This window comes from Taudactylus pleione, unplaced genomic scaffold (genome assembly GCF_031769625.1).
Source record: "Taudactylus pleione unplaced genomic scaffold, aTauple2 ptg000019l, whole genome shotgun sequence".
Classification (NCBI taxonomy): Eukaryota; Metazoa; Chordata; class Amphibia; order Anura; family Myobatrachidae; genus Taudactylus; species Taudactylus pleione.
In genome coordinates this window covers 33,579,929-33,593,312 of record NW_028284421.1, presented here as the reverse complement: position 1 = coordinate 33,593,312, position 13,384 = coordinate 33,579,929, and the positions used below count along the sequence as shown (strand labels likewise).

At 42.7% G+C, this 13,384-nt stretch overlaps 1 protein-coding gene across 3 annotated transcripts in view; it reads right to left on the bottom strand.

Moving 5' to 3' along the window:
* LOC148540508 (stimulated by retinoic acid gene 6 protein-like) overlaps positions 1-13,384 on the bottom strand; it is a 110,506-nt gene that overhangs the window by 25,437 nt on the left and 71,685 nt on the right. For all 3 annotated transcript variants that reach the window (XR_015869553.1, XM_088444096.1, XM_088444101.1), the window contains exons 13-16: positions 7,142-7,190; positions 5,481-5,598; positions 2,409-2,528; positions 986-1,149 (exon numbers count right to left, since the gene is read on the bottom strand). Coding sequence is in view for 2 of the 3 variants with exons in the window: in XM_088444096.1 (XP_088300222.1) it covers positions 986-1,149; positions 2,409-2,528; positions 5,481-5,598; positions 7,142-7,190 (451 nt within the window). In the remaining variant the exon portion in view is untranslated. The remainder of the gene's footprint in view (positions 1-985; positions 1,150-2,408; positions 2,529-5,480; positions 5,599-7,141; positions 7,191-13,384) is intronic.

Here is a 13,384-nt window from a genome sequence, read left to right as displayed (position 1 = left end):
AATGCAGTTAGTCTGGTTAGATGATACTCACTCTGGAGGTGCAGGGTTTAATGTGGCACAGGTGTACTCAAGAGACCCTGATAAGGAGGTATGGACACCTCGCAGATCGTAGCCCTCCATGTGAGTACCAGACGTGACCAGTAAGAACAAATTACAATGAGGCACAAGGGTATCACTAGCTGAATTAACAGATGACAATGAGGCACAAATACATCACTGACAGAATGGACAGATGGCAATAAAGCATGAGAATATCACTGGTAGAATGAAACCTAATCCTACCATTCCCCACTGCCTAAACCTAAGTCCCCCAGGGGGGTGCCTAACCCTAAGTCCCTCCCGGGGGTGCCTAACCCTAACCCTCCCTCCCCCTAGCCTAACCCTAGCCGCCCAGGGGGGTGCCTAACCCTAAGCCCCCCCGGGAGCCCTAAACCTAACCCTCCCCCTCCGCGGCTGTCCGCTTGCGGCGCCCGGCATCCCTTCGATCGGGATGCCAGGCGCCGGTAAAATTTACCCTCACCGGGATATGACAGTCGGGAAGCCAGCTGTCGGTATAATGTCAGCCGACTTCCCGATTGCATCCCGAATGAAAAGATGACAATGAGGCATGAGGACATCATTGGCAGAATGAACAGATGACAAAAAAGGCTCAAGGTTATCAGGAACGAGGGAGCACTAAAGGAAAAGCTGAATATCAGTTATCAGGAAAATGGAAGAGGATCCTAAGCACAAGGAGCAGCAGAGGACAACAGTGTCCAAGCAGCAAGCTAACTAAGACTGAAGATATGGCAACCTGAGAAGTACTGAATGGATTTAAATAACTTGCTCATCTATGAGGCATACTCTTTGCTGGGTTTGGTTATTTGACCAAGTCTTTAAAGTGCACCTGAAGTCCTGTCTCGTGACACAATGATAGTTTAAAGAATTGGTGTAAAACATTAGGATCACAATACCATTCGGTAGATCCAGGATTAGTGGTACTTACCCATATCTGCACCTTCATATCCTCTTGGGAAGAGTGGACGATCAATTCTTGCTAGTAACCAGCTCCCCAGCAAAGTATTCAATATGACTCTGATCAAACATGCTCCCAATCCAACGATAGCCGAATAGAACATGAAAAAATAGCTGAAGTTCTGAAATCCTCTCCTAGAAAAAAAAATACAAGTGTCAAGAACTTTATCAAATATATATATATAAATATAAAAAAGAGAGTTTATTTTCACCAGCATCAGTAAGGCTGGGAGGAGAGCTGTCCCCTTGCCTCCTCTAGGCCCATTTCAGTTAGACATACTGTATATGGGGGAGGAGGGAAAGTGGAAAAAGCCTCAAGTAAAACAGGATTCCAACCTAGACACACACCCCTGCTAGGGTGCTATCAAATTGTGAGGAGGCCACTCTCTGTAATAACGCTATGTACAGTACTAGGGCAGAATGTATCACGTACACTAAATTGATAAAATCTAAAAAAAAACAAATGCCAATTTTGAAAGTTTACTGCAATACATATTGGATTCTATGGGGCTATGATGTTACCATATGCATCAAGATCTGGAAAGCCATCTATAGATGGTATTGCCTATTGGCTTCTTTTAAAAAAAACAAACAAAACCCAGCAGATGGCCAGGCATGCGCATTAAGACTCTCAGGTCATAACCTTCGAGGTCTTCTCATAGGTGAGGCAGCTCTATATAATGAAAGAACTGTCCCGGCAGTTATGTGACCCTGCCTACCAGTGATAAAAAATGCTGATATGCAGGTGATTGTGGCAGAGATATTTCACAATCAAATTGCAATACTTGATACACCTTACCATTAATATCTTGACATACAGTAAAAAGTTATGTTTTGGATAAGTATTTTTAGTAGTATACGTCAACAACAAGACTGAAGAGGACCCACTTGCCGGCACAAGGTAATATGTAGTGCTGCGGGAAGGGCGCTACTCAGAGGAGGTACGCCCATGGGTATCACAGGCACCAGAAAGGCTTCTGTATATATAAACCCAAAACCACTTTTTGGGGGCAATTCCGAGCAATGCTGGCGGGGACATAGGACATAGCAATGCTGGCGGGGACAATGCTGGCGGGGACAATGCTGGAATGACATAAGGACGCTTGTGATGTTCGTACATTGCAACTGCAACACATATCAGAAATGCCGCAAACACATTTGCTGCTTTCCTGTTGGAAATATTGGATTAAATGCTAGAATTTTTTATAAGTGGCTAATATAGAGTTGAAGCAAGTTGGCTGTAATTACTCCCACATTGCATATACAGATAACCAACTGTATGCTGATTTGTACACACTAGCCCAATCCATACACTTGGTTTCATCATTATCAGTATGCACATGCTCCAGCCTATCCCTGCTACAAGAGATGTCTCTTAAATCAGTAAGATGTACCTGTTGTTGATGGCCAACGGTTTGTTCTTATCAGTGGGTGAGATTTTATCCTGAAGAAAAAGAAATTGAGCAGCCAGGACCTGGGAAACAGTGACCGCTATCATGAGGACTATTCCCAGCCTGCAACAAGAATGAAAGACAGCTATAAACACTCACCAATCAGGAACACCAAAGAAGTATACTACCAACATAAAAAATAAAAAATGAACAACAGTAGTATGAAGCCTATATCTTGCTTGGATACAATGCGGTCAAATTTCTTGTACTTTTTTTTAAGACATACATACATACATACATACATATATTAGACTCTGAGTGGCACTAACTGTAATCTCAATTACTTTTCTGATACACACAAATTCTATAGGTATTTTGTCTCAATTTTCAAACAGAAGTGCAATGAGAAGATAAAATGTAAAAGTCCCTCACCTAGCATGTTCTAAAAAACAAACAAACGAAAAGTCCATTAATATACATTTATGAGTATGTTTATTTTTGCTTTTTAGAATCCCATTCCAGTAAATAGAGGGACATTTAGGAGTGAATCTAAAGCACTATAAAAATGTATGAAAGGTATATTAGCCTACTCCCTCAGAATGTCTGGGAGACTCCCAAATTATGGGGAGACCTCCCCCAAGCCAAGCAAAACACCAAGGAAAAGATAGGCAGAAAGGTGGGTATGGCCATCATGTGAACTGCTTCATCACAGTGATCAAGTAGTGTCCGGGTCATGATGACGCCTTCCTTTCATTGTGACCCCTGACGTGCTGTGTTTTGTAGTGGACAGAACTTGAAAACATCGCTGCCCCACTCAAGGTAGACAGCTCTGTCATACATTCATTGCCCTCCACTATTTTTGCTTACGCTGTCCCTACCCATGTCTATGCATAACATTTTTCAGTCATATATAATCATCTTAAAAAGTTGACTTCCATGGCCCCACCCGCTTTCATCATTAACTGTTTGATCGAGACCCACGCACTAACTTGTTTCATATGTAGAATATAATTTAAAGTATTTTATGATATTTCTGACAATTGCCGTGAATGTCAACTTACCAACAATGAGCAATGTATAATCTGTGTGTAAAAATTTTATGTTCTGATACTTATGGACAGTGGCTGGCTGGGATGTGGGGCTCGGTCCATATTAACTATTGTGGACCTGACTAGTGGGCCATCTGTATTATGTCTTGCTTACTCATTCCATTAGAGGCTTACTGGACAACTAGTGTACCTATTTGGATACCAAAGAACAGCCCCAGCATCCCACTGTGTGAGCGCATGCACTGCGTGGCCACTCCTTGCACTTCATGGGGGCGTGGTTACACCTCACGGGGTTGTAGTCTCGCAGCATGCCCCGGTCTCTCTGCATGCAGGCTAAACAGAACCCCAGGAGGCGCAGCTGCTCGGCCAGGCTTTTGCCAGAAGTGCCAGATGGGCAGTCCGGCCCTATTGGACACAGTTCAGCCTTGTGAATGATACATTATGTCTACACTCGGGAAAAGAACCCTTTTGACATCAGGTGACTCTTGTACTATTTGGAGCGAAAAGCCGTTTTTGCGTGTTTTTGGCGAAAACTTTTCACCAATGACGTCATTTTCGCCTGTTTTGATTTTACTCCGTATTCAATTTGAAAGACTTTCCGCCTAGGTGGAAAGTCAATGCAATGTAATAGGCGGAAAAGTTTCGCCTATGAATAGCAGGCGGAAAAAAGTGCAGAATTGGGGTTTTGGGGTGCAACATTGCGGGAACCCCCGTGCAGCCTTCAGACAGTCCTGTGTCAAAAAAGTAAAAAAAAATCACTTTGAATTTGGGGGCGAAAAAAAAAAGTTTGGGGACAAACTTAAAAACTAGCGAACTTGACTCTGGGGGGGTCCCCAAGTATGCCCCAGGTGTTTTTTTCATTGCAGGGGATTGCAGCAGGTGGATTTTTCACAATTTTTTCAACTTAACTTTAGCAACTTTAACATATGCTGTATCCCAAATTTCCTGGGATAAGTTATTTTCTGCAAAAAAACCTCCTGAATACTATTCTTCACCACTTATACAAAAATGCTATTTAGCAGCTATTGAGCCCATTTAAAAACACCATATACCTTCAGCAAGCCAAACTGGGGGGTACCATAACTAACCCCCATGTCAGAGGATCTTTTGGGGTGTGTAAGGCTGATTTCCCCAAAGCTGACAGTACTTTCCACTTACTTAAGTTTCGCCGGGTCCCATTTTCGATTACTTTCAAATTGAATACGGCGATACGCGGGCACGCGCGTGATACTTTTTCCACCTGCAAAACAGGCGAAGTAGGCGAAAAGTCCGGGAGGCGAAAAAGCATCACGGCTCGGCTCAAATTGAATACAGGCCTTAGTCTACATAGTATTGCTAGAAGAGCCACAGATCATGGACTCTGCTCCTGGGCAAGCTCCGCCCCACTGTACCATACTGCACAAACCAAAAAGCTGAACTTGCAGCAAAGTCTTGAGCAAAGCATTGTCTCATAAGGTATACTAGTGTACAGCTAGTGTTGGTGGCTCTTCAGTGTAGGGGAAACTGCAGCGCATGTCCTGTCATTGGGCAAGTTGGCCCTTGTAGTTCCATTACTATGAAAAGTCAGCTTACACTCAGGACAGCAGCGATAGGGCAAAAGGCTAATTATGGTGGTCAACTGATATTAACTATTTTTGCCATCGATGGCAGAGAACCAATGGTTCTCCACCATCGATGGAGGAGAGGGAGACCATGTTTATTTATTTTTTCCTTCTCAGGACGGAGCTTAGCCCCGCCTCCCAGCAGTCACTAAATCCCATCCCCATTTTTGATTGGCCGGAGGCCTGCAGTACCACCAGCTGCACATCAAGGGGGTGTAACCTATCGATGGAAATCACCAAAGGGTCCATCGATGGACACCCCACTGATTGCCATCGCTACTTGTGCCCCCCTTCTCTACTTCTACCACTAGTGTAAATCATCCACCTTACCAAAATCAGCTTTCCACAACAGCATATATTTTAGGTGCAGTAATACTTAAACTACGTAAGTGAGACATACATACAAAGTACGTTAGGCTTCTTACACTGTGTATCCGAGCACCTGTAGAACCACCAATCCATTTCCCTGCTGTATCGGGATGATAATCCAGAATGTTATAATAAAGCTCATCAAGAAGAACATGATGTGCAGTATAAAGTATCCTAGAAGAATATATAATGGAGACATAGAGACTGTATCATTATAAGTCAGTGATGGTCTGTCAGATGAGTGATTCGATCTGTACTTGATGGCTTTCACTGATGTTCCCTACTTGCCACTCATTATAACTAGGATGTATCAGTGGGCCAACTGATTCATGCCATTAGTGCTTTATTGGCCATTGTATATCTGTACAGAGCAAACAAATGTTGAGCATGCCCTTCAGAAAGTAACTAGATATTTCTAGGTCCCATAACAAACTTTTTTTGGGATCCCTGTGGTGACAGGCGCACTTTAAATCAGCAGAGTAACAGGATTGCAGTGCGCCTGTTCCTGCCCTGAGCACATGACATCATGACGTCATGCAGTGGGGGTGGGGCAGAGAACTGAGGGGGAGATGCACAGTATGAAGGGGAGGCTAACGGCCGTTAAATGCCTGGACCTGTTTTGCCTATAATACGCGGCAAAGCAGGTCCAGATAACCACCCACATGTATCATCTCCTCGTTTGTCGAAGAGGGAGAGTGCTAAATCACCTGGCTGACGATTTGCACATTCCCTCTTTCGGCTTCTGACAGGCGCTTGCATTGAGCCAGCACATGCACCGGTCAGAAACTCCCAGCGCCACCCGCTGCTAATAGTAAAAAAAAATTAATTGTTTTTTATGCACAATCCATGGCTGTCGGAACTGACAGCCAAGGACAGTGCTGTGTGGTGCAGCAACGACAGTTACAGCTGTTGAAAATAAATCGATAGCTGCCGTTGATTGCCTCCCCACTAGGGATAGCGGCTCAGATACATTCTAATTGCCTTGTTGCATTGCTACATGCAGAAAAGCGGTAACTGCAGCACTTAACGTGTGCAGTTACCTTTTTCCCCACTATCACACCTTCATACATCTCCCCCTGAGTACGCTCCGAGCAGCTGGACAGGCGGCACTGCAGCAGTGATCCTGGCTAACCAGAAGAAGGGGCCATGGAACACCGACTGTGCCTTCCCCAGAGCTCTGTGCTCTCTGCAACAACACCACTTGCACACCTCTAGTTATGGCTCTGTTTTAAATGTAGCAATAGATACAGGGGGCATACACACAATCTGCATTTTTATTTTGAAGACGCATGTATCTCTGTTTGTGTGCGTTCATGAGCGGTAACAGGTTAGCGTGAAATGGACGGTAACTGGGCGGGGAGTACTGTCACACTGTAAAGTGCATTTCCATAGGAACTTTATGGGAGTGTCATAGGCAACTTCTGGGCATGTATTAAAATGTTGATGCGTCTTTGTAGTGGTTGCACGGTAATCCGACTCCTTTTCAGACAGATCATTTACACCAAGCATGGGGCTGGCGGAGATTCAGATACTAATGATAACGGCTGCTTACATGGACGCTATCACAGATGGCGGGATAGGCTTAGTGCATTCAGTCGTACAGGCTTCAGGTGACACACCACATTTGAATATTAAAGAAAGTACAAAGATTCAGTCACACAGAAAATCAACCGTGGATGCGTCTGACTCAGACCCACAAGCTTTGTGTGTCACCTACCCCATAATAAATAGGCAATCTGATTTCCTGTATATCTGATGCTGGCTGCCTGAAATAGAGAGACAAAAAATAATAATATAATAAGCGAGAAAGCGCGTTTGTCTGTCTTTTATGTACGGCCAGAGTTTTGGACCTAGCTCCACCAAATTTGGAATGTTGGTGTAGTTTGACCAGAATTAGGTTTATGCCTAGGTTTGAACTTCGTCGGGGCCACACACTGTGTCACAATCCCTAAAAATGGGAACAGTCTTAAATTACACAGGTTCCAGGGCTGGCTCCAGTGGAAATTGTCAGTCTTCCAAAAACCTGTATTATTTAATTGTGAAAACTGGACTGCTTGTAACTTTTAGGCCCTACCTATATTTATTGGCTGTTCTGTTCTCCATACCTTTATAGTATCCTCCAAATCATTACAGACACCAGATATATTCTAATTAAACACAACTTCCTCTAATCTGAGAAATGATCTGTAACTACATCATACTTATTGGTCACGTGAGCTACGTCGAGAAATTGTGTTTGGGATAAATATTTATTTAAAAAGGCTGCTTATAGTGTACAACAAATCACTGTATTAACCAGCTACATAAAATATACTTATCTTTAGAACAGGGATGGGGAATCTCAGGCCCGGGGCCCCCAGAATCATTTGGTCTGGCCCTCTGAGCTTTTTTCTGCTAACCTCATCTGGCTAGCAGGGTGCCTAGAATGGCATCCTGCAGTCAGAATATATGCAGCAGTGTCACCTTGAATGTCCTTAGGATGCTTCAAACTGTGACACCGCTTCCCTTACAGCTCCCTGGAGCATCCTCAAGATGCTCTGGGCATTGCTGTAATCACCGGCAATTGTGGCCCTGCCCGTGTGATGTCACATGCAGGGGGCGTGGCCTGCGACTAATGTTTTATATATATCAAAATGGCCCTCGGCAGAAAAAAGGTTCCCCACCCCCTGCTTTAGATCATATTTATCAAGGTAGCTATTATTTTGATGTTCTATTTTACATATGTATTGTTCAAATACTTTTGAACCTATATTTCACCTAAATACTATTGGTTTAACACATATGATAAGAAATTACAGACTTACTTTAATGATCTTTTGGTAAAAAAACAGATTTTACAACTTTTTGTTGTCCTTTTTGTGTGTTCACAGTGAGGAACTAACATTGGGAGTAATATCTCCCACTGTATTTTAACTAAAGATTACTAATAAAAATTCTGACCATCAGTCACAGCTCACACTAGCAGCAGCATCAGCGCTGTAACACACTGCAGAATACAGATAAAAAGACACTGTGATCATCCTGCTCGGGCACCACCAAGGAGCTCAAGAGCAAGGACAGCAGAGGCTCCTAAGCAATGACAGCAGTCACAGTGACTGCAGATAATCACTGTCTTTGCTCAGCAACTCCTTGTTGGTGCCCCAGCAGGTTGAGTTGACCTGCAGTGAAGAATCCAGGATATATGATTTACAATCATGACAGCAGGAGAGTAGGCAACTATGGGAAAGGGGCATGACTATAAATAAGGGATCTATAGGGGTTTGCAGATTTGGGGTATGTTATGCAATGAGGGAGGTAGGCTTGCAGACTTATAGGGGTATTCAATATGCGAGCGATAACATTGTTTTTGCGTTAATATCGCATTTATGACGTCATTATCACAGGTTTTAGGTTTACACCGTATTCAATTTCAAAGACTAATCGCAGTTTTGAAAAGTCTTTGATAAAAAACGGTGATAACTTTTCACCATTGAAAAGGTGTCGAAAAAAAGTGCAGAATTGGGGTTTAAGGGTGCAGGCTTAAAACAAATAGCCTGCACCCCTGGGAATGACATTTAAAAAAGAACTATGTCAAAAAAAGTAAAAAAAAAAAAATAGGGACACCCCAAAAAATGAATTTAAAAATTGGGATGAAAAAAAAAAAATGGGAAAAAAATGATTAACAATAGGGAAATAGATTCAGGGCTATTCTGCAAGTATGCGGCAGATGTTTTCTAGAATAGAATTATAGCGGCAGGTGCACAAATGCAGAATTTTTAAAAACTTACCTTAGGGACATCAAAATATGCTAGTACCCATTTTAATTTGATGGGACCACTTAAAAAAAAATGGAAAAAAATAACCTAAGTGCTCTTCTGCATCACTTCTTCAATGTCGGGAAAAAACACCTGCTGCGGCTATTTAAATCCCCGACTTTCATTTAAAGGCTAAAACAGGGGTACCCATAGTGATCCCCCATGTTTTTACAACTTTAGGGGGGTCTTACAATTTTTTTAAGGAAAAATTCGTAACTTTACGCAAATCCAAGTTCGGAGGCTCCCATTTTCGTTAATTTTATATTGAATACGGGGATAAGCGGGCGCGCGCCGATACTTTAACGCAGGTAAAAACTCCGATATGAAACGTTAACTTCGACAGTGAAGTTAACGTTTCATATTGAATAACCCTCTTAGGGTATTATTATTACTGGGGGTGTCAGATCTGGCTTATGATTTCTAATTGGGGGCAATCTGGGGTATGATTTTAATGAGGAATTAGTTGACAGATGTAGGCTAAGGCTTTTGATGTCAGAGAAGGGTGTCAGATGTAGTCTTCAAATTATTGTGCACCCGAAATCACCCTGGATCATTTGAAAATAATCTGTTTTATTGATTTATAATTTGCAGCCTTATATATATTGTATTCAAAAGGATTGCAGTTTCATAGAAATATCTGTTGCAATACTCATACATTCAGGTATAGATAATTTCTATCTGTGTATATATATTGTAGGTTATATCTCAATTGTTCAAAATAATCCAAGAATAAGGAAAAGATTGTCGTGTGTGGTGCACATTTACCATATATAATACATAACTTTTATTGTCATAAATATAATTTGAAAACAAACTGGGTAGTCTAATATTGTAATTTTATTGTAGGTATTACACTCAGTTAATCCGCCCCCAGGATAGGGTGACATAAATAGGAATATATAGAGAATATCTGGAATAAATTCCTAATTCAGTACTCAACTCCTAGACAGAACCAATAATAAATTATTTTAAATTTTTGGATGGGAAATAAACTGTATAGTCAGAATGGCCAATAGTATATACCACAATATATAACTAGCAGGGAATAGAGAGACTATAAGTATACACGTATTGGAGATAGCTATGTTCAGAGATCCTCTAAAGGGTGCATATCCACTACATGATAAAAATGAACGATTGAAAGTTTACAACATTGTTATCGTTCAATCGTTCATTAATCGTTCAGTGAATATGCCGGCATCGACCAGCAATGTACGGCCCCGCTGGTCATTGCCGGCGTCTGTCATCACCTGAACAGGCAGGCCAACCGATATCGACAGGTTGTGCATGTGCGGGGATGAGGGAGGGTGCTTGCACTGAACGACATATCGTTCAGTGTGGGCACATTATCCACTGCACAGGGTGATGAACGATTACGATGGTGTAATCGTACAGTTGTTCTACACTCATGTAGTGGATATGCACCTTAAGTCTTCAAATACCCCACTAGATTGTGGGTAGACTTGTAGAAATATTTAAATTGTATTTTAAGCGCATATTCACATATATAATATACAGTAGTATAGTGAAAATCTCTGTGATAACATACAGATAAACGGATGCTCTCTAGTTTGTATTAGGCCATTCGTAAATTGGCCACCAGGAGGCGATAATGTAATTCAATGTGTCCTGTGGTCATTATGTGGGCATACTCTGTAGATGTATCCACTATAGCTGCATATCATGATTTGGCAGCTAGATGGAGCCCTATATATACATTGAATTCATAGATAACTCATAAATTGGCAACCAGGAGGCTATTATATAATACACTATGTCATGTACTGATAATTTGGCACATTCAGTAAACTTTTTTACTATAGCCGCATGTCCTGAATTAGCAGCTATGTGGAGCCCCACACACACATAGTGGATTAATCATGTATGGCAATAGACATTGAGTTCTCCACATTATACATGTATATTAACATTAACTGCAAGGTGCAAATTAGCAGTTTAGATATTTTATTCAGGATTCGGATAATTGGTCAAAAGAGGACTCTGTGTCTGTCCTACAAATAGTCTGCATTATACAAATTGGAAGTTTATAAAATATCCTCAATAGTTTAACACTTTTCAACAGGAGGAATTATTAGCTCCTAATCACATATATCTAATTATCTTTCATATGCAAAATTATTATTATGGGGGGGGGGGTCAGATCTGGATTCTGATTTCTAATGAAGAGGAGGGGGGCAATCTGGGGTATGATTTTAATGAGGAAAGGGTTGTCAGATGTAGGTACGATTTTTGATGTGGGAGAAGGGTGTCACTTATGGGGTCTAATTTTTAATGAGCAAGGAATATCACATCTGAGGCATAAATTATTTTATTGAGGGAGTATGGTGGTCTCATTTGGGGTATGGGTTAGTCAAATATGGGGTTTAATTTTAAATGAGGAGGTTAGATCTAGTATCTGATTTATTACACATGTAAGAAAATAAAGCAGTTGGGAATAATGTGTTATTTATTTTAAAAATATAAAGTTGCTGGTAAAATTTCTCTTTCCCTCCAATTAAATTGTATAGAGCATATATTTTCTACTTCTGCAAGGTGATATGGGTATGATATATTTAGTATAATATATTCATAGATGTTCCTACCCAGAAGGCTCTGTTAATATCTCACTCATGTGCGCTGCCTCAGTGTAAATGAGTGTGAATGATCCCAACACAGCATGGCTATGATCTGTAGTCTGAGTAATAATTGTAGATATCCCTACTCCTTCTTAAAGATTGCACTTCCAAATTGTTGAGCATAAGTAAGGCAGCATTTCAGCACATATAAATTAGTATAGCATAACATAACAACATTAATGTTACGGTGGTGCACTGCTGACGCTGACACACGATTCGCTGTGTCCGCTATATCAGGAAATTATCTATATAATAAGCGAGAAACTGTGTCTGTCTGTATGGGCCTCATTCACTCAAAATGTTTGATAAAACTCGCAGTGTATGATAAATGGTGGTCCAGCCAGTCAGCTCCCAACTGTGATTTTTCAAACAGATGACAGTTTCAAGCTGGTTGGCTGGAGCACCAGTTATCATACACGGCGAGTTTTATCACTCGTTTTGAGTGATAAAGCTAGTTCATGAATGAGGCTTTGTCTGGGTTTCCCAACCACAGTACTCAAGGCACTTGAGCACAGAAGACTTAGGCCCTCTGAGCAGAGCGCACGCTCTGAATGAGGGCCGCCCTCCATAATTCTGGAGCGTCCTCCTGGACCGCATCACCAATCAGCAAGTCCCTGCACACACCTGTACCACATTACCTTTCAAACACATCATTGGCCCATTATGATTACACTTATCACTCCAGCAAGTCCCTGCACACACCTGCACCGCATTACCTCTCAAACACACCATTGGCCTAATATGATTACACTTACCACTCCAGCTAGTTCCTGCACACACCTGCACCGCATCACCAATCAGCAAGTCCCTGCACACACCTGCACCATATTACCTATCAAACACACCAGTGGCCTAATCTGATTAAATTCATCACTCCAGCTAGTTCCTGCACACACCTGCACCGCATCACCATTCAGCAAGTCCCTGCACACACCTGCACCACATTACCTTTCAAACACACCGTTGGCCCCATGAGTCACCTGATCACACCCCCACCCCCGGAAGTGCCCTACATAAGAACCTCAGAAGCATTGATCCTCTCACACCTCCTTGAAGAAGGCACCTGTGCCGAAACGCGTTGGAGACCCTCACATCAAACCCGACACCGATCCAGGCTGACCTCCACTAAAGATCCCCATCCCCACCAGGGACCACCAGTGCAGAAAGCTCTCAGCCCACCCGCCTGCTGGTCCGCACCGCTCACACCTCCAGTGACCGGCTCCACCCCGGACCAGCCCCTCTCCCCCCCTGCTCCCAGGCGTGCTCAGCAACTCACTCCTGGCCAGGGGTGTCTCCACTGTCGATCCCCATTTCCACGAGGGACCGTCAGTGATAAGAGCATCCCGCACATCCGGCCGCAAGTCCGCCCAGCCAACATCGCCAGTGACCAGCTCCATCCCGGTCACACTTTCCACATCCCCCCTCCTCCCTGGCTTTTTTTGAATCAGTATCCCGGGCAGACCACCCCCCAGGGGTGGTCCCAGCACACACGCTGCAACCCAGCCTCCCAGCAGCTCACCCATCCACACC